Source organism: Zosterops lateralis (assembly GCF_965231275.1).
Source record: "Zosterops lateralis genome assembly, chromosome: 4".
Lineage (NCBI taxonomy): Eukaryota > Metazoa > Chordata > Aves > Passeriformes > Zosteropidae > Zosterops > Zosterops lateralis.
The window spans coordinates 18,298,433-18,320,481 of NC_139765.1; the positions used below are offsets into that span (position 1 = coordinate 18,298,433).

At 44.3% G+C, this 22,049-nt stretch overlaps 1 protein-coding gene across 4 annotated transcripts in view; it reads left to right on the forward strand.

Annotated features, from left to right (window-relative positions):
- Window positions 1-499: 499 nt before the first annotated feature.
- The window catches only part of CHPT1 (choline phosphotransferase 1), a gene marked incomplete at its 5' end in the record, with an annotated part of 40,597 nt that continues 19,047 nt past the window's right edge, over window positions 500-22,049 (forward strand). For all 4 annotated transcript variants that reach the window (XM_083860343.1, XM_083860342.1, XM_083860341.1 and 1 more), the window contains 4 exons: window positions 500-742; window positions 10,371-10,518; window positions 11,317-11,458; window positions 14,863-14,947. In XM_083860343.1, coding sequence (XP_083716469.1) covers window positions 500-742; window positions 10,371-10,518; window positions 11,317-11,458; window positions 14,863-14,947 — 618 coding nt within the window. The remainder of the gene's footprint in view (window positions 743-10,370; window positions 10,519-11,316; window positions 11,459-14,862; window positions 14,948-22,049) is intronic.

Here is a 22,049-nt window from a genome sequence, read left to right on the forward strand (position 1 = left end):
CTGCATGATAAAACTTGTGAAAGGCAAAGAAGCCGAACAAGGCAAATCACCGGTGAGAGTGGCTCTCATTCACGCCGCGGATGAGAGGTGCGCGCACGGGCGCATCTCCCCGGGGACAGCACCGACCCTGAGCGCCCGCGGCCTGCGGAGGCGGCGGGATGGGCCCTGCCGGGAGCACCCCGCCACGACCGAGGGCTTCCCCGCCGCCCGGGCATCCCCAACCCCACGCGGCGAGGCGGGACCGGCGGAGCCGTGCCCGCTGCGGGGCTGGGGCCATGAGGGCGCCGCGCATTCGGGGTGAAGGAGCCAAAGCCGGGCCGTGACCGAGGGCGTTCGCCGCGCGTTGGCCGAAGAAGGGGCGGCCGTTCCCCTCCGGCCAAGCCGCTGTGGGGCGTCGGCCTCTTCCGCCGCTGCCCCCGGCTCGGCTCAGCCCCGCCCCGAGCGGCGGCGGCGACAGCGGCTCCTTGACCTCGGTGCTGTTCGTCTCGGTGGTGCGGGCATGGCCGTGTTCTGGGCGCTGCCCGCGCCCCTCAGCCCCGCGCAGCTGAAGCGCCTGGAGCAGCACCGCTACAGCGCGGCCGGGCGCTCGCTGCTGGAGCCGTGGCTGCAGCCCTACTGGGGCTGGCTGGTGGAGCAGGTCCCGCGGGGGCTGGCGCCCAACGCCATCACCATGGGCGGCCTCCTGCTGAACTGCCTGACCGTGCTACCGCTCATCGCCTGCTGCCCCAGCGCCACCGAGCAGGTACCGCCCGACACAGCTCGGCCCCGCTGCTGCCTCCTGACAGTGTCCAGAGCCGGGGGGCCGTGCCCGCCGCGGGTGCGGTGCCCTGCTCCTTTGGGCTCCACCGCAGCCACACGCGTGGCCCGTCCCTTGGCAGGAAGCGCTAAGGCAGCGCTGCGGGGTTGTCCTGAGAAATCAGGGGAGCGGTGACGAGCGGCTAACCCTTTGGGGCAGCAGGGGTCAAGCTGGAGACGGGTGTTAAGGTTGAAAGCCAAAATGCTGTAGGGATCACGTGGAAGGGCGAGGTTCAGCAGGCGAACTGCGGCCCTTCGCTGCCCAGAGGACCCCGTGAGGCCGGGGCTTTGGAGTGATGGGCACTTGGCCTGCCCTGCACGCTATGGTGCGGAGGGCACAGCCGGCCTCACCTGAGACGTGGGACACCCGCCTCCCCCTCGGCCCATCCTGCATTCCATGTGCATGCCTCTGGCTGGGAAGGGAATGCCACCCTCCTCAAGAATGTGGTTGTCACACGGGCCGTGGACGTAGAAGCAGCAGCTGGTCATGATAGAGGGTGCGGGAGGTGCCCAGGAGCAGGGCAGGGCTGGGCCAGGAAACACGGCGGATGCCGCTTCGGTATCCGAGCTGCGGCTGGGTTGAGTAGTAGATGTGTTAGCTGACAGTAGCTCAAATGGTTCCTGTCCTTGTGTGGGAAACATTTGATTGCTTTAACTTCTGGAGGGAAGACAAGCTTGTTAACGTGGGCTGGTGCTGCTCTCAGTTGAACTGCAGTACCTACAGTTTCTCAGTCAATTTCAGGAGCTCTATCAGAGCTTCCCAGCCTGTTGCATGTTTCCCATTGCAGAGTCTTTATGGTAGTTAGGGTGGGAAATTGCTTTATGTGGGTAAAATACCTTGAAAGGTGGCCATTGTTTTTCTTGTGTTCTGATGGGCTTAAATTCTAACCGCAGAGGTTGGCAGTTGGTTGGGACTTTTTTAATACCACAGCTTTACCCTGATGAGTGCTCCTGCCTGAAGAACATTTCTTTTTCTCTAGTTGCTTTGTGCTTTGTGTTTGCAGAGGTATTTGCGGCAGACATATCAGGAAACTGATCCAGATAGAAATTAACTTCGGTTTGGTCTCACCCTAATCACTTCCCTGGTGCACATCACCAGGTAGAGGCATTCGAGCGTTGCAGGTAGTAGAAGGGAAGACAGAGATGATAGCGAGTAGTTGGAAGCTACAGATGGTCTTCTAGTCCCACTTTCAGAATTAAAATGCCTGTATACTGCTACTGTTAGCTTAGTTTTGTGATGAAAGTATCAGTTGTGCCAGCTATGTGCCTGAATGCTCATTGTAGTTTTTCCTCTTTGCTATTCAAAACTAAAAGCAGAAAGTAATTTTTACTTAAGTTATTGTTCCCTTGAGGACTCTTGTACAAAAAGAAAAACGTTGTGTTGCAGATATACAGGGAATTATTCCTTCCAGGAAAACTTAGGCTGGGATTGAGGAACTTTTCTGTCTAAACGGTCTTTAATTTTTTTTTTTTTTTTTTTTTTTTTTTTTTTTTTTTTTTTTTTAAATTTTGGAAGCTGGATTTTTTAAGAACTGAAGCACTGATTTAGAAGAATTAAAGACTTTAGTCAAAATAGATAGTGCTGAGATAATGTAGCTAGGACTTCCCTTTTTGTTAACAGAAGCCGGACTGAAGGAAGTGATAAATCATGGAAGGAACTGATAAATCATGGAAGCTGTCAAACTAGGCTTTTGCATCCTGAATAATCAATAGACCCCATGAATACAATACAATCATAAATCAAACAGTCCTGGAAAAAAACAGGATTCAGCTGTCACTAACACTAAAGGTTAAAAAGTCAAAGAGAGGAAGACCCATCTTACTTCATCATTTTGGGACTCCACCCTATAAAAAAGACCACCGACCCATTTTAAAGAACAAACTACGCATGCTTAATGGCTTTTTGGGCTAATTACCATACGAAGCGGGGAATGGGATGTACCAGAGTTATGAATATGCATTTGTGTTTTGGGTATTCAATAGTCCTGTACATAAAAGACCCTGTGATCATCTGTAAATTGCGTGTGTGTATTTGGGAGCGATCCCGCACGCTGCCCGGCGTCGTAATAAACATACACTTTCTAACTTTAAACTGTTAGAGAGTCTTTGTCCGTCATAGTTGGATATTGGTATTAGATCAATATCCATAGGTTTTTTTAATAAATCAGAACCTATAGTTTGGACTATACTTTCATGTTCAGATACCAGTATATCCTTTATAAATATGCAGTGTGGACCCAGCCTGTTACTTTGTTTGTTGCCCCTGCTCTGTGAGAATAGCCCTGATTGACTCTTGCTGCATCACTTAGAAGCATCATTCACTCTCCAGCTTGTTTAATGACTCAGTTTATCTTCCGCCTAAGCTGAGGTCATGTTTCTGGATAGCTTTTTGGAAAAGCTAAAACTGTTGCAACACTAACAGGTGCTGCACGCATTGTTGTAATACCTACTTAGTAGTTTTGGCCGGGCTGCGTGGGCTGGAAAGGATAGGTGGAGCTGAAAATTACGTTAAAGATGGTTGAAATCACAGACTGAACTAATACCATAGTTCACTTCAACAGCACCTCTTCCCATCCTGAACATGTCTTGATCACCTGAGGGACAAACAAGAACTTGTTATAGTTTCATAGGTAGGAGCACTGAATGGAAGACTTGAATAAAATTACAATCAGGTTTGGGTTTTGGTGCGTGGGGGGAGGGGTTAGAGTTGGTTTATGTAGTTGTTTTTTATTCCCTAACCAATTTTAAGTGGGTAATTTTGGTTAAACCTTTATTGAAAGCACAAAAGTCTTGATGTTTGTACAAACCATCCAAACCAAGTTGTTGAAATTCCTGGAGAGCAGCTGCTAACAAATGCTTAGAAAAGAGATCTTTCTCCAGTATACCAGTCTTCCAGCTGCCAGAAGACTGTGGTTTAGCAGTTTCTTTGCAAGGGATTCTGCTTGGATTACTTGCTAAAAAGCAACTGATGGATCTCTTTCCCCACAGACACTTTCCACCTCATGATTTTGGTTTTTGAATTAGTTGTTTTGAACCTATTTGTACTTTCAGTTTCCATTTTGTCCTATTGCAGTGATTTCCATGACTTCATACTGCTTATTCCCAACCCCAATGCAATTAATGTCTCAAACCACAAAATGCTCTCTTGTTCTCCTAACATAGAGCTATTATTTCCCTATACACTCTCCTTTTTATCTTCATCAGGATCAGTAGCCACTAAAAGCCAGTTTGTTACTGACTAGCACAGTAGGTTTTGGAATTATAAAATATTGTCTGTTTCAGTAATGTTTCCTTGCCTACCAGGAACATGGCTTGTACCACTGTCTCCTGTAAGTGCGTGTTTTGATACAAGCTTTCTTATTTACAGCTAAGCCATTAGCAGGTTGCACCCCTCAGGCATTATTGTAACCATGATTCACGTGTACATTTTTATTGAGTGTTCATCCAGTTTCCTAATCTCTGTAATTTAGGATGGCAATCTATAAAACAAGTACACAGGTGTGGTGGTGGTGATGATACCACCGGCACGTTTCATGTTCTGTGGAGCACTGAAATATTGTTTTCATTGTGACTGCAGCCTGAGTTGTGTTCCTATTTTTTCCTTTTTTTTTTTACACTCACTAGGAAGTATTTAGGAATAAAAACTCTTGCTAACATTAAGTAAGACCAGTGTGTATCTGGTGTATTAGAGTGTGAAAGAAGCACTTTTTAGGTGAGGATTTCGATTTTATCCCCACCATAAGACAGTGAATGTTGTTTCGCTCTACTGCTGGCAGACTTCTTTGAAGCAGCAATTCATAAGGCTTTGCAGGGGAATCTTGCATATCCTTCGCCTTTCTAGGGAAAACCAAGGAAGAAACATTACATTTTTTAAAGAGAGAAAGGAAACTTTGATCCTCTGCTTTCATGGCTCCTCATGGAGGGGTCTAGCTTTGGTAATCCTTGAAGATCAGCCACAGGTCTCTCTAAAATTATAGAATAGCTGGGTGGAAGAGACCTTTAAAGGCCATTTTGTCCAGCCTCTCTGCCATCAGCAGTGACATCTTCAGCTAGATTGGGTTGCTCAGAGTCCTGTCCAGTTTGACCTTGAATGTTTCCAGGGTTGGGGCATCCACCATGTCTCTGGACAACCTGTGCCAGTGTTTCATGACCCTCATAAAAAAAAATCTGCTTTATATTTAGTCTAAATCTGCCCTCTTTTATAAAGTCATAGAATTGTGGAATGGTTTGAGAAGCTAGAATTTTAGACAGAAGTGCATGCTAACTGTAATTATTACATTGTTAAAAATGGGGGGAGATAATATTTTTCTCCTTAAAATGCCTTTATTAATCAGCTCTTACAAGGGTGGCTTGAGGGATTTCGCAACCGGGTTCGCCCTTGAGGAGGAGGGTCCTGGTCAGCTCTGCAGCAGGAAGTTCAGCAGAGCTGGAGAACTCTTCCCTCGCCGGGAGTCTCCAAGAAGTTCTGATTTCTGTTTGTTTGCCTCAGGGTCTCACCTTTTGTTTGGTATTTTTAGGTTACAGCGAGTTACAAAAATTGTATTAATTAGCTCTATTGATGCTCTAGGGTATATACAGCTTAGTAATGGTTTTTGTGGGTTTAAATCTTACTTAGATTTATCTTTATAGGGGGTTTTTGGTGTTAAAAAGGGTCCCAGAATGCATTTTGGATTTCTAATCTACATGTTCTACGGGGTGGTCCCGGTGGGGCAGGGGCTCCAGCAGCCTCATGGTCATTTCGCAGCTGGTATCAGTGAGATGGCCGTGCTCGGGGAGCGGGCGTCTCGGAGGTCCCGCGGGCTCGATGGTGGCGGCGGGGGGAGGGGGAGGGCGCCAGTGGCGGCGCTTCAGCGGCGATCCAGTGCGGCTCGGGGAGCGGGTTCTTTTTGGAGCGGAGCCGGGCCGGGGTGGGCGGCACCCCATCGGTAGAGTCACGCTGCCGGCGGTGGCGGTCCGGCGGCGGCTCGGGGAGCGGGTTGGGTTGGGGATGGGCCGCCCTGTCGGCAGAGCTGCGGCGGTGGCAGCTGCCCGGGATGGGAGCCGTGGGCTGCCAGCATTTTGCAGGGGTTGGGGCTGGGATAGCCCGCTCCAGGGTCTGTGCAGGTTTTTTTAAGGTGGTCCGGGGTCTGGGGGGGTTGCAGGCTTTTTCAAGGCAGCAGGCAGTTCACTCCGGCGTCGGGGGGGGCCTGCGGGCGGCCTCCAGTGACTAAGTAGCCCCCCCCCTCACTGCCCCCTCCAGGGGGACCACGGAGGTGGCTCCTTACTGTTACATTACAATTTAAGATTATTACATTTAAAATATTAATACACTTATTCTATGACAATCAAGGGTTTCAACTCTTCAAATCTTTAACATTTCTAATTTTCATTTTTATCAACATTGTATTGAACTATAACTATTTGAAAATTAATATTGTAGCACTTACAGCATGATCTAAGCAAAGAACTGGGAGCAGAGGAAGACAGGAAGATAAAAGCATGGATTATGGATTTGCTTTTTGGGCAGTAATAGGAAAAGGGGGCAGGAGCCCAAGGGTTTTCCTGCAGAAAGCTAAGGGAAGGAAGGGAGGTTTGTGGTGGCTAGCTCTGTAAGATTGTTCAAGGAGTGGTGTAGTGAGTTTATAAAGGGTATCATACCTTGCTGAAATGTGCTGCTTTGAAAGCCATATATCTAGGAAGACCAAAAAGCAGGGAAGGGTCTCAATGACTTCACCTGGCTTTACTATCAGCTGTTTGGAGGGAGAGGAACACTGGTGAGATGCTGTTTCTGTCTTTCTGTCTCTTAAAAAACACAACAGCAAACCCAAACAACCAACCAAACCACCTTTAAAATTAAAGAGGCCTGCCAGAGGGCAAAATGAGGCAAAGATATTGACAGGTATGATATTATGTAAACAGCAGGAGCACTGCTGAACTTCGTGGGAGAGAGAGTAGAGAAGTAGAAAAGAAGTTGAGCTGGAACAGCTGGTATGAACAGGGCATGTGTGGGGGCGGGAGAAGAGCATGAAGGAAAAAGCATTTCTCTGACTTGCAAGAGAAATGTGAAGCATGGAGTGGGAAATTCAGCCAAAGCTCACGAGTGTGGGGGGACAGATCAGTTGTGAATGGGAGAAGGAGGTTATTTTGCATAAAGTAAGAAGGTACTGGAATCATGACACAAGGATAGGAGCTCTTTCAGACAGGGCTGGTTGGAGAGATGAGGATGCTAAAGGAATGCAGAGAGTCCTTGGCATGTATGGACTATGGTATGATTATTTGATTATTATTTTTATTTTTTTCATCCCTGCTGTAGTTCAGGTTTGAACAGCTCCTTCCCTCACCTTGCTGTTAGTACAATTGCAGCAGTGCTTTGTGCTGAACAGAAGCATGGGAAATGATCCATGTTTAGGGAGTGGAGGAGAAGGAAGTCCAGTCAAACTATCTCCCTCTGTTCTGGATCTGATCCAGAGAGGAGCCATGTAAACTAGGGCAACACTGTTAAGCATGGATTGAGGAAGCGAGATTATGGGTAAATGTGATGAGTAATTAAGGAACTGAATCTTTAAGTACTGCAAAACCTTTGCCTGTTGATCTCTCTGGACTTGAGAGCTGTGCTTTAAACAAGTTCTAAGAGGTTTCGCTGACACATGTAGTCTTTTGCAGCTGTTAATGTTCTTTTGTGGGGTGGAATCATGGGAGCAGAAGAATGCCTGCTGTTCAATCCCCATTTTTTTCCTGAAGGAAATGCAACACTACATGTACATGGCTTTGTTTTGACATGCTCTGGGTCAGTAAATGACCAATTCTACTGTTCCCAGCCTGTGTGTGACAAGATTCTGGGGTTGTAGTATCTTCAGACATCCCTTTGAATTGAAGCACAGAAGCAAGGGGCAGACAGAGTGCTTTAGTTCTGGAATCTGGAGGGACTGTTGCTTGCATTTGTTCCAGGAGGAGCTAATGCAAACAGACTTGGATCAGCCTGAATAATCATACCTGTACCATAACTTGGAACTGGAAAAAAGCTACTGCTTTGTCAGAAAGACCTAATAGGAGAAATCTGAGTTAAAGCTGATGTATGTGTTTGGTTTTGCATATGTTGTGTAACACTTGCTTTGCGGGAAGCTAAATGTAGATCTCAAGCTATCTTTTCATAATGAATGGAAGTATGTTGCTGTAAGGACATCTCACAAAACACTGCAGATGACTTTGGTGGCACTTCACAGAAACATTGCTGATAATTTGGCAATGTCTTTCCTTTCAAAGTCAGCAGTGAAACCACTGATTTCTCATGGCCTTTCTGCTCGTAGGTCTGGAGCTGCAGTGTTTGAGATTCTGTTATTCTCCATGTAACAAAGTTAGAGATTCTGTTATTCTCCATGTAACAAAGTTATTCTGAAAACCAATGCATATACTGCGGTAACTTTAGTATGTGGATTATATCACGACTAAAATTATCTCAGCTTCAGCAAAGTCCTAATTGTGCTTTTATGTTCTGAAGTACCTGAGCAATGACTGACAGCCCTCTGTTTATGAAGGGTGGAGAGCAAGTGGAGGTAGCCACAGTCCCCTTGCACAATGTGAGACCAAGTGAGCTTGTGCCATGAGAGACCCTTGAGTTCTATGTGCCTCCATGGGGCTCTTGGTGATCCTCACTCCTGGGGTAGCCACAGGCACCTCCTGTTCTCCTTGCAGGCTCTATCCTTTCCCCTTCATTAGAGGAGTGAAACTTTTTCAAAAGGTGGCTAAAAATTCCCTCCCTTGTTTAACCCCATCCCCCAAGACAAGATTCCTTTGTGTAAGTAGACTAAAAGGGAGAAGAAACCTAAGAAATTTGACTAATTCCATCAGTAAGCATCGAACATGTATTGCTGTCATCACCTGACATGGTTTTCTATAGTGCGATCTTTGCAGGAGTTACCAAATGCCAGTATATTAAATGTCCATTGGAATATCTCCTCTTTCACTGCTTAAGTCTTCCTACATGACTTGTGATAACAATTTTTCTTGGTTTCTTTGGATTAAGAGAGGAGACAGCCTTGCCAGTTTTGAAGAATGTTTTAAGTTTTCTAGATTTTCATTTGCATACACATGCAGAGCTTGCACCTAAAGCAAATTCCTGATTCTTTGACTGTCTTTTCCTTCAAAGCTGGGTGAAGCAGCCAACCATTTGACTTTGATAACAGTGTGTCAGCCAGCCTGAAATACATGAGGAATTCTTAAATAATAGCAAAAATGCTATTCAGAACTGCACTTTCCTTAAGCATGTCGCTGCTTAGTGTGAAATCCTTTCCCACTACCTTAGTGTTTTGTGATCAGTCTAACTGGAGACATAACTTTTTTCCTAGCTCAAGACAATGAGTATAATGATGATGAGACAATGGAATGTCTGCAGGAGCAGCTGCACCTCATCTGCATTCTTACTGCTGCCTTTGAACTGACAGATGGCTGCCATTTTCCCTTCTTCCCCAGCAGTGACACTGGGTTTACTTGAGTGTGGATAAATGTCAGCACACTGAGATCTGATCTGTTGTCTAATCTGCTTAACAGCCTTTACTAGTGTTAGGAAGTAATACATGGACACATGTTGATCAATTTCTGCTGCAGGAGAGGAGTTGCAGAGGTGTAGCTGCACCACAGCTGTCGCTGAGCAGGGAGTGGGAAAGGATTCATGTGACTGCCTGTGGGTGTTCACTTGTTTACCCTGCAAGTTGCATTTCCAGCATTTTTACCTGACTTTGTTTTCATGAATGGTATTTCTGAGTGCTAAGGGTACCTCTGGAAACTACATGAGGCAAAAATGTTGCCCGTGCTTTGTTCCAAAGGTATTTTAAATAATTTTAAACAAAACCTAATTCTTAGACAAAGCCAGACTGAGTTTGCATATGAAAGTAGTGCTTTTGAAAGGAATTACTGCAGAACAGTTCCTTTGAACCTAAGAGTGATGTTAATGTGACAGCTTGGTTTGACAGTGATGATGTACATTAAGTAGATAGTTTCTCCTTCATGTTTAGTGAATTACTTAATTTTTTGAGCCCTGTCCAAAGTGCCTAGGTAGTAATTTTTTGTGTGTTGGAAAAAATATCTTTCCCTAAAGGCTGAAGTCTTTATTAAATAAAAAAATTAGTGGGTTTTAAATATGAATATAGTGCGTTGTGAATATGAACAAATCGTCTAAGTGTCTGTCACACAAACTGCTGGAAGCTTAGCAAGTGCATTGCCAGTATTTTTTTTATATATGATGTTTATTTTTTTAACTTTTCAGCACAAAGAATGCAAATAATTACAGAAATACTGTGGGTTTAAGGTAGAAAAAAAAGTCAGTTGATGCAGAAGAGAGGCTAAAGTTTTGGATTTGTTTTTGTTTAAATAAATAGAAAGACCTGTGTTCCACTGGTGTATCTGGAGTAGTTAATTACAGTAGTTACTACAATCCGTGTAGAAATTAGTGCAAGGTGTTTGGTTTGTCCATTAACTAAGTAACAAATAGCACAATGTAGTGAAGTTTTGTGGTGAACATTATTTTACCTTTAATGAAACAAATTATCACCTAGGAAGTTGGGAACTACCTGGTGACCTTTTATGTGAATCTCTTTCAGGCACCTTTTTGGGCATACATCCTGAGTGCACTAGGACTTTTTATCTACCAGTCTCTGGATGCCATTGATGGGAAGCAAGCCAGAAGAACAAACAGTAGTTCTCCTCTCGGAGAACTCTTTGATCATGGTTGCGACTCTGTTTCCACAGGTAGCCTTAACCTACTGTTGCCCATCCTAGTTTGTAAGTTACCTCTTTCCAAGAGGAGCTGATTAATCATAATTTATTGAAGTTGTAAAGGACTTCTGGAGATCATTTAGCCCAAACCCTTGCTTGAAACAGAGTCTTTTAGAAGTTCCTTTGGCAGATGTTGGGTAAGATGTATTCTGCACTTACTTAAGTAGTCCATCTACTCTGCTTCAGGAGTAATGTGCCAAAATATCAGTTTGGTAATAGGGTATCCAGCCTGGCACTTAGGAGAAGGGTAATTTATATTCCTTAGAAGAAGCAGTTTTTAAAAAGTTGGGAGTCCTTAGAAAGTAAGCCTTGCTCAGTTTCACTTTCCGTAACTGAGCATAACTGAGCTTAGTTTCACTTTCCATAACAACTGCATTGGTGCCAATGCCTGTAGTTCTGTAAAACTCATGGCTGAAACAGTTGCTCTGGGAATTGGTACTTCTTTATGTCTCACTTCCCAGAGAAGTGCAGCTGCCATTCTCCCTGAGCTTGGTCCTTGAGCTGAATTCGTCAGTGTTGCCAAGAATACAAGATGACAAGGCCAGGAGGAAGGAGAGCAACCACTGTAGGCTAGAGGGCAAGGCCCTGTCTTGGTAGAAAAGGAGTGTAATGTTTTGGTCTCTCCTGCCAGGACTGCCCCTGAAGGTCAGCTACTTAGTTATCAGTCATAGTATTACTTTGTTAGAGTGATGTACATTGTCCTGTGTTTTTAATTACTCTTAACTTGAAGCAAAGACTAACATGACTAACATGTTCATTTTTGCTTTTCAGTATTTGTTGTCCTTGGATCCTGCATAGCAATCCGACTAGGAACAAATCCTGACTGGTTGTTTTTCTGTTGTTTTGTGGGACTGTTCATGTTCTATTCTGCTCACTGGCAGACATACGTATCAGGCATACTAAGGTTTGGAAAGTAAGTAGGTATCTTTAGAAATACATGTGGCTTAATGTCTGAGGCTGCCAGCTCCTTGATTTCAGTTTCTTCTTGGTTTAATCCCTGCTTTCTCTTTCTCTCACCTTCTTTCTCATCTCCCTTCCAATCTAGCAGACTTGTGTTTTGCCTGACAAGAACTTGAAACTGCATAATACCGAGGGTTTGTTGTTTTAGCAGTTGATTTTAGCTCTATATGCTTTGTTTGCATGCATTTCTCTCTTTTTTTTTCTGCAGATTTGTTGTCAGAAGCCATACAAGCACCATGCAGGTTCAGGCCAGAGAGATCTTGTTTACATTGCAGACAAGTGCCTTGTGTAGGAGTAGGGACAGAATAAGCATCTGGGTATCTCCCTTTGTAATCTCCCAGTCACAGAACGGTTTCAGCCCCAGGGCTGAAAACCACATGCATTTTAGAGAAATTCCCCTGCTAATGGCTTTCCTTTTCATAGACATCTTCAGTCTTCCTTGGAATGAACTCTGTGCACCCACTGCATCCTCAAGGACTTCCACAGATCTATGGCAATGCTTGAAGAATTACCCCATGTTTATGTGAGGGCCTTTTTTTAATCTGGCTCATACTGGCTTTGAGATTTTATGTTAGGTCAGTTCTAGAGACTGCTGTGGTGCTGTTCATGACTTGATAGAAATTTTATCTGTTTATTCTGCAGCACAGGAAGAGAAGTCATGACATTCATGTAGAAGACAATAATTTCAATTTAACTGCTAATAGTGTGGGGATTGCTCCACCCTCCTATAGCTGTGGTAGTGCTTGACCATGGCTTTTTGCTGATTTTAAGCAAGGAGCTTCACTTCAGTATAATTACTTCTGAAAAGAGGAAAAGGTCTGAGACTTCTGTGGCAGCAGAGCTGAAAGGAAGTGATACATGAAGGCTGTCCTTCTGCTAATCCTAGTCACTTGCTAAATCACCTGTTCATAGTCCTACTTAGCTCTGCCCTGCAAGAAGTGCCTTAACAGGCTAGTGATCCCTGCACACTGCAGCAAATGCAGCTGTCTCTGCAATATTGATAGGAACTCTTTTTTATTTGCTGGTAATGCATTTTACCACACAAACTGTAATTCTTCTGCCTGCCTGCACATCGTATTGTTTTTAAAGGACATCTTGTGCTATAAACAAAAATAGGTGCTTTACAGTGATGGCTGAAATAGGATTCTTTCTGTCCATGACAGTAGGCTACTTTGAAGGGAGGTGGACTAGGCCTTGAGCTCTGGCATTTTGCAGACATGAGTGCTTTTCTGTACCTTTTATTCTTGCAAAAAGCATGAGAATGATTTCCCCACATCAGGAAGGCACTGAGACTTCTTTACCACATAAAGATTTTGTTAAAAAACTTGGTGACTTATACTGTACTATAATGATAGTGCGTAGTACAAACAGCTCAGAATGGCCTGGTGTTCCATGGTTACTGTTTAAAGTTAAACAGACACAACTTTTCCACAAGATAACTTACTTCTGTCCAGTGAAAACAGGTCACAGTTTTTTCAAGGCTCCAAATTTTGTTTGTCTTAAACATAGAGGTGTGAAGAAGCCATTACTATAGTGCTCCAAATATGATGGTACATAATAGATGGATGGAAGTTTTCACTTCATGCTATTTCTCAATTAGCAGCACTTGATTTTAGAAATAAATCACAAATGAAAGATTGCTAGTGCTGATGGCCAGGAAGGATCAGAGAGCTGAATAATGTGACACTGTCAGGTTGTGGAATACTGTGCAGTATCTGAGTAAAGTCTTTGGACTCTGATTTTGGGCTCTATTGCCACCAACAGTTTTGAGCCACTGTAAAATTAAGTATTAAACTTTGGCACAACTTCAACTTTGAGCCTCCTCCCACCACCAGCAACAGCAAAGGCAATGCAGATTAGAAATCCTGGTGTTAATAGTACTGAGTGCAACCTCTGAACACTTGCACATGGCTGCTTTTGCATAAGGTAACTGGCAAGTTCAGCAATGGCTGGGTGGATGTAACACTTCATCCCTGGCAGAGAAGGAAGAGCCTAATCCCAGCCCCACTGTTCCCTAACACTCTCATTTGACCTCAAACCATTTCATGAAATGGGCAGAAGTTAAAAAGCCTACACTGGACTGGCAGGCTGGACTGGTTCACCTTACAGTCCAGTGTACAGTACAGTCTAGCAAATAAAACTGAGGGAATACAACACCTTAGGAAGACGAGGACTCTGCATGCTCTTGGCTTTAAGAGGTGATGAGCACCTCAGCTTATCATTTAACTTGTTGAAACTCTAGATCCTCTAAGAATCACAAAACTGTGATGAAATTTAGCATATTTTATCACCATCTTTCTGATGAAAGAAGAGAGTTTTAACTGAGCTTATCAAGTTCAGATCAATTTTTTCCATTGCCCAAGAGGTGATTGCTATCTCCTTTTAAAAATCCACTGTTTCCTGTGCAGACAGGTCATGTGCATAAGTAAGTAGCAATACACAGTGGTCATAATACCTTAAAAAAGCAAATTTATTCCAACAGCTAAAAGAAAACTTGAACATTCATTATCACTGTTTACTGATAATTTTAGTATGAAGATAAGGCACCTGTCTCAAAACTTTTGGTACCATAAAAGGTACCTTTGATATGCACCTTTTTTTGTCATTATTTTAATTATTTATGTTAAAGGTTAAAAAGTACTGATTTATTTTTTCTTGAACCTTGGCTTCATGTGAGGTTTCATCAATTAAATACAACTATAAAATGTTGTCTATCTTGTCTGAGAACAAAAGAAGGTGAAATATGGAGTCTGGACTTCACAGGGCATACAAGGCCACCTTTCCTAAAATAATGGAGGAAGGCAAGATAGCAATTATATGTCTTCAGAAATATAGCAAATGCTTACCTATCCACTGACTCAGTCCTCACTTGTTTTGCAGGCTATTTCTGTCAAGTTTTCATTATATGAGGCTTGAAGAAATCCTTTCTTTCCCAGCCTGCTCATTATAGTCTCTGCTTTTATATGCTGTGCTTTTAATGGAAATGTTTGATTGTGTTTACTATGAGTTTACCTTAAATCTTTATTTGACACTTACACATCAACAAGTCTAAATTTGTACAGAATTCTCAAATAGTTAACAATGTATTCATTAATGAATCCCCCTTTTAAAATAATATGTAGCTTGCTCCAGAAGAGGAGTATAGCTTCTATTTTAAATCTTAGCCAGAGATGTGTGCACCATATAGAGTAACTTTCTCAGTCAAGAAAAGTAATATTATATATATATATATATATATATATATATATATAATTTTAACTGCAGTTACTGGGGTTTTGTTTCCCCCTCCCTCCAGACACACTTTACACTTACAGTAAAAAGTCCTTGAACTAAATCTCTTTTTCTTCCCCTTCACAGAATTGATGTAACTGAAGTTCAGATTGCCATAACAATGCTGCTCTTGATATCTGCCTATGGAGGAACAGCAATATGGGACTATAAGGTGAGTGTGTTAAGTGCTCAGAGTTCCTGTTCAGTATTCTTGTTAAGTGTCCACACTTCCTGTGGTATTTGAAGCTGCTCTGTGCAAGTACCATCAACACCTACTAGTTGTGTAATGTTGTTTTAGCTTATTGTGTAAGTGTAGGTTATTTTAATGTCATAGTTAACTTAGATCTATTGGTGTGACTCCCTGTGCACAGATTTATACCTACATAGAGGAAAAAAGACCCCATCTGCCACATATAAACTTCTAATCTGGAACTAGTATTCCACACATACTTAAGCTTTAGCAAATAGTTTTTGTTCTGGTTTTATGTATTTTGTATATTTTATTGTAAGGCATACATTTCAGTTAAACAATTTATTTAAAAATTTAAGGATTAAATGCTTCAATCTAATGAAACCATGGGATGAAGCCAGGGGGTTTTGGTTTAGTCATCCATATTTGTGTCAGTGCAGATGTACTGATTTTTAAGAATTATGTCACAGCCTTGTAAATATTTATATTTAAAACACTGTTTTCTGTCCCAAAACTTTTTCATAGCTCTGGCTTTTATTCTGTTTAGTGGGCAGTATCAAAAGATCTTCAGCCTTTCTGGGGCCTTTACTCAGAAATTTATAGTTCTGCTTGGTTGTAGTGTGAAGAACTGAGACTTACTTTTTCCATACTATTGATAACCACTAGAAATTAACCTAAATATAAACCACCAAGAAATGAAAACTATTTCAAAACTGGACTCAGCAATTAAGGAATGCTTCACTAAACTTTGTTTCCCTTTCCCAGCATTTTTTTTTCTATTTTCAAAAAGTTTGTATTCGTGTTGGAAAACAATGTAGGTGGATTAAACTTAAATTATGATTAGTTTTTCCCTCACTGTTAGAATCTGTTGTACTTATGCTGTATCTCAAAAAACTATAAATTCAAAAAATGTAGTTATGCTGTACCTCAAAAAACTATATATTCAAAAAATACAGTAAATGGTTTCTATTTATCACTTTTTTTTTTAAATCCTCTGCTGCCTTTGGAAGTTTCCTTGAAACTGTAATTGATTCCAAAAGGTAACTTTTGATTAAAATTTGTATTTGGAGACTATTCATTAGAGTCTTGTAACATGCAAACATACAGCATACAAATAACATGCCAAAACACACAGCAGGCAGATGGTGTTTGTGTTTCCTGTGGATCAGTGTTGTTTTATGCAGTGGAATAGAAGGAACTATCCCTCTTCCTGCACCTCTGTCATGGTGATTGATGGCAGTAGTCTGTGATGTTTTTGTTTATTTGGTGAAAATATCTGAAGAACATATTAAGGAGGATGTCCTGGGTTGTAGTGTAGGATGTACACAAAGTATTTATTCTGTCACCATCTTTATGAACTGTTGAAACCAAGTGTTTGCAGGCCCTCTGCCTTTGGGCTGTCTTCTGCTAATGGCCCATCAACGCCTTGCCCATGACTCACAGATAACTCCCTCCAGGAGTTATCTCTGTTTAATGGGCCATCAAGGACCCACTTCACAACTCATCATCCCATTGTGAGATGCTGCACCCAGGGGGAGGAGCCAAGCATTCTCACCTGGATATAGTCTGGGATTTGGAACAGTACAAACAGCCCTTACCTACTGGATTCCCAAAGGACCAGAGCTACCATACCTTTTCTACAGGATCACTGCTTCAGGAAGACCACCTCATCTGGACTGCTTCCACCATCCTGCTCAGGTTGTATTCTAACTCTGTCACTGGTCCTTTGTGTTATTGCATTTATTTTATTTTATTTTATTTTATTTTATTTTATTTTATTTTATTTTATTTTTACCTTTTTACCTTTCTTCTCATTAAATTATATCTCTGACTTGGAGCCTCTCACTCGTTTTGCTTTCAAACCACAACATTTTTTGGTGCCCAACGTGGGGCACGAGGCACTGAGAAAAGTCAGAACTACAGTTTTGTATTTGAGAAGACACATGTTTGCTATGATGCTCAACATGCTTACATGTGTCTTACACCTATCTCTCTATATTTTTCCACACAAGGGGCACTGTCTGCCTGTCTTAATGCTCCTGAGTAGACCAGGGTATGGTACTAAGATTGCCTTATTGGTCTATTATGTCCATTGCTTGATAAACTCTGAGGCAATGAACAGCATTCAGAATATATACCCGGTTTTGGATTCGTGTTCTGGTCTAGGATGCTACATCTGGGGCCTCAACAATCTCACTCAGCCCCTGTGGGGAGGAGTAAAGAATGATTTTTTTCCAGCTTTTCAGGCATAACACAGCAGTTTTTGAAAATATTGAGTACCCTCTTGATACCAAGGATAGTATGATGTTGTTAGTCCTGCTTTGTCTTCTCTGCACAGCCCTTTGTTTTTTCTGCACCATGCTTAGGATCAAAACACTACATGGTGTGATGCAGCGTGTTCTTAAGGAAGAGGAAGAGGGAAAAAGAAGCAAAGCAACAGCATCAGCATCTACACAGACTGTCACAGAGGAGAAAGAAGCCAAAGGTGAGGCAACAGTGTCCACATCTACACAGACTATCACAGAGGAGAAAAGAACCAAAGGTGCCATCAGCATCTCCACACAAACCGTCACTGAACTGGAACCACCTAAACCAGCAGCAGTTGCCACCACTCAGAAGAAGAAGTCAAGGAGCAAATCAGTCCGCGTAGTGACTGACGAGGATGCAGCAGGACCTTCACAGCCAGCAGAAGAGACAGAGATAGAGATCATTACTCGCTCCCTCTCTCTGGGTGAGTTGTGTGACCTGCGAAGGGAATTCACCCGCCAGACCAACGAGTCCATCCTGACCTGGCTGCTCTGCATCTGGGATGCTGCAGCCAATGACACCATTCTGGATGGAACTGAAGCCAGGCAACTGGGATCGCTGTCCCGGGATGTGGTCATTGACCAGGGGATTGGGAAAACCCAAGAACCTTTCAGCCTCTGGCAGCGACAGCTAACAAGTTTGAAAGACAGATACCTTTGTAAAGAAGACCTCCAAGTGCACCAAGGAAAATGGAGCATAATAGAACAAAGTATCCAACACCTGAGAGAATTGGCTGTGCTGGAGATCATTTTTGCAGAACACGAGAGATTTCCTAGAAGCCCAGATGATGTCCAGTGCACATCATGGATGTGGTTGAGATTTGCACAGCTTGGACCAGAGATGCACTCACATTACCTGGCAACACTGCAATGGAGGGAAGGTGAGGACAAGGTGGGTGTCTTGGCTAATAAATTAAGAATTTATGAGGACACTGTCACCGCCCCAGTTCGTACCCACGTCTTGTCTGTGGAAACAAGACTGGCTGAGCAAGTCCGGAGCTTGATTGAAGAAGGCCATCAGAAACTGAAAAAAGAACTTAAGGAAGAAATTTACCATATTTCACCAGAGCTGACGAGAGTCTCTGCCATTAGGAGCAGGTGTCCCCCAGCCAGGGAGAGAGGATACACACCACGGGGTAACCTCTGGTCTTTTCTTTGGGAACATGGAGAAGACATGAAGAAGTGGGATGGAAAACCCACCTCCTCCTTAGCAGCCCGGGTACGTGAACTGAAAAGAGGAACACCTACCACAAGAAGCCCATCTAGAATCAATGTTGCCCCAGTCTCTCAGAACTCCAGATGGTACAGGAATGATGATATGACTGATCCTCTTGAAGGGACCTCAGAAACATACGTGCAGGAGGAGAACAATATATGCCATGACCAGGAATAGGGGGGCCCTGCCTCTAGCCAGGAAGAGGAAAGGGACAATTGGATCTACTGGACTGTGTGGATCCGATGGCCTGGCACTTCTGACCCACAAGAATATACGGCGTTGGTTGACACTGGGGCCCAATGTACCATGATGCCATCAAGATATGTAGGAACAGAATCCATCTCTATATCTGGGGTGACAGGAGGGTCCCAGGAACTGACTGTATTAGAGGCTGAAGTGAGTTTAACTGGGAACGAGTGGCAAAAACACCCCATTGCAACTGGCCCAGAGGCCCCATGCATTCTTGGCATAGACTATCTCAGGAATGGATATTTCAAAGACCCGAAAGGATATCGTTGGGCTTTTGGGATAGCCGCAGTTGAGAAAGAAAACATCAGACAGTTGAATACTTTGCCTGGTCTCTCAGATGACCCCTCTGCTGTGGGACTGCTGAGAGTCGAAGAAAAACAGGTACCAACTGCCACAGCAACAGTACACCGCTGCCAATACTGCACTGACAGAGACTCTATGATTCCCATACATGAGATGATTCGTAAACTGGAGAGCCAAGGGGTGGTCAGTAAGACTCATTCACCTTTCAACAGCCCAATATGGCCCGTGCATAAGTCCAGTGGAGAATGGAGACTGACAGTGGATTACCGTGGCCTGAATGAAGTCATGCCACCACTGAGCACTGCCGTGCCAGACATGTTAGAGCTTCAGTACGAGCTGGAGTCCAAGGCAGCAAAATGGTATGCGACCATTGACATTGCCAATGCCTTCTTCTCCATTCCTTTGGCAGTACAGTGCAGGCCCCAGTTTGCTTTCACCTGGAGGGGCGTGCAGTACACCTGGAACCGACTGCCCCAGGGGTGGAAACACAGCCCCACCATCTGCCATGGGCTGATCCAGGCTGCGCTAGAGAAGGGTGAGGCTCCGGAACATCTGCAGTACATTGAAGACATCGTCATATGGGGGAACACCCCAGGGGAGGTCTTCGAGAAAGGAGAGAAGATTATTCAAATTCTGTTGAAAGCTGGTTTTGCCATTAAATGAAGTAAGGTTAAGGGACCGGCTCAAGAAATCCAGTTCCTGGGGGTCAAGTGGCAAGATGGACGTCGCCAAATCCCCACAGAGATAATAAACAAGATCACTGCCATGTCCCCACCTACCAACAAGAAGGAAACACAAGCTTTCCTAGGTGCCATAGGCTTCTGGAGGATGCACATTCCTGAGTACAGTCAGATCGTGAGCCCTCTCTATCTCGTTACCCGCAAGAAGAACGATTTCCACTGGGGCCCTGAACAGCAACAAGCCTTTGTTCAGATCAAACAAGAGACTGCTCACGCAGTAGCCCTTGGCCCAGTCAGGACGGGACCAGATGTGAAGAACGGGCTTTACTCTGCAGCCAGGAGCCATGGTCTGTCCTGGAGCCTGTGGCAGAAGGTGCCTGGGGAGACTTGAGGCCAACCATTGGGATTCTGGAGCCAAAGTTACAGAGGCTCCGAAGCCATCTACACTCCCACAGAGAAGGAGATCTTGGCCGTCTATGAAGGAGTTCAAGCTGCCTCAGAAGTGATTGGCACTGAAACACAGCTGCTTCTGGCACCCCAATTACCAGTGCTGGGGTAGATGTTTAAGGGAACGATTCCCTCCACACATAACGCCACTGACACCACAAGGAGCAAATGGATTGCTCTCATTACACAGTGCGCCCGTATTGGAAACCCAAAATCGCCCTGGGATTCTGGAAGTTATAACAAACTGGCCAGAAGGTGAGACTTTTGGATTATTGTCTGAAGAAGAAGAAAAGCAAGTAACACGTACCGAAGAAGCCCCACCATATAATGAGCTACCGGAGACTGAAAGACGATACGCTCTCTTCACCGATGGCTCCTGCCGAATTGTAGGCGCTAACCGGAAATGGAAAGCTGCAATTTGGAGCCCCACACAACAAGTTGCACAGGCTACCGAGGGACAAGGTGGATCGAGTCAGGTTGCAGAGCTTAAAGCTGTCCAGCTGGCTTTAGATATTGCTGAACAAGAGAAATGGCCGAGGCTCTATCTCTACACTGACTCATGGATGGTAGCTAATGCTCTGTGGGGATGGCTGAATCGCTGGAAAAAGGCCAACTGGCAGTGCAGAGGAAAACCCATCTGGGCCGCTGACATTTGGCAGGACATCGCTGCCTGAGTAGAGACCGACCGTGAAGGTTTGACATGTGGATGCGCACGTACCCAAGAGCTGGGCTAATGAGGAGCATCACAACAATGAGCAGGTGGACAAAGCTGCCAAGGTGAAAGTATCACAGGTGGATCTGGACTGGCAGCACAAGGGAGAACTGTTCCTAGCTCGTTGGGCCTATGATGCCTCTGGTCATCAAGGAAGAGATGCAACATACCGATGGGCTCGTGACTGAGGGGTGGACCTTACTATGGACAGCATCTCACAGGTCATCCACAACTGTGAGACCTGCGCTGCAATTAAACAGGCCAAGCGAGTGAAGCCTCTGTGGTATGGTGGACGATGGCTGAAGTACAGGTATGGGGAAGCCTGGCAAATTGACTACATCACCCTTCCCCAAACCCGCCAAAGAAAGCGCTACGTGCTGACCATGGTGGAAGCCACCACTGGATGGCTGGAAACCTACCCTGTGCCTCATGCCACTGCCCGGAACACCATCCTGGGCCTGGAAAAACAAGTCCTGTAGAGACACGGCACCCCTGAGAGAATTGAGTCGGACAATGGGACCCATTTCAAAAACAGCCTTATAAACACCTGGGCTAGAGAACATGGTATTGAATGGATATATCACATTCCTTATCACGCACCAGCTGCTGGAAAAGTTGAACGGTGCAATGGACTACTAAAAGACTGCCCTGAAGGCACTTGGCGGGGGAACCTTCAAGAATTGGGAAATGAACTTAGCCAAAGCTACTTGGATGGTCAACACCCGAGGGTCTATCAATCGAGGTGGTCCTGCCCAGTCTGAACCCTTGCACACAGTGGATGGAGATAAAGTCCCTGCAGTACATATGAAAGGCATTTTAGGGAAGACTGTTTGGATTAATCCCACCTCAGGAAAAGGCAGACCCATCCATAGGATTGTCTTTGCTCATGGACCTGATCACACTTGGTGGGTAATGTAGAAAGATGGGGAAACCTGTTGTGTACCACAGGGAGACTTAATTTTAAGTGAGAACAGTGTGTAACGTTTTATTCTCTATTTGTATGCATATCTTTATAAGAATGTATTAATTTGAATATGATGTAGATGGTAATAGAATAAGGGGTGGATTGTGTCCTGGGTTGTAGTGTAGGATGTACACAAAGTATTTATTCTATCACCATCTTTATGAACTGTTGAAACCAAATGGCCAATCAGCGCCTTGCCCATGACTC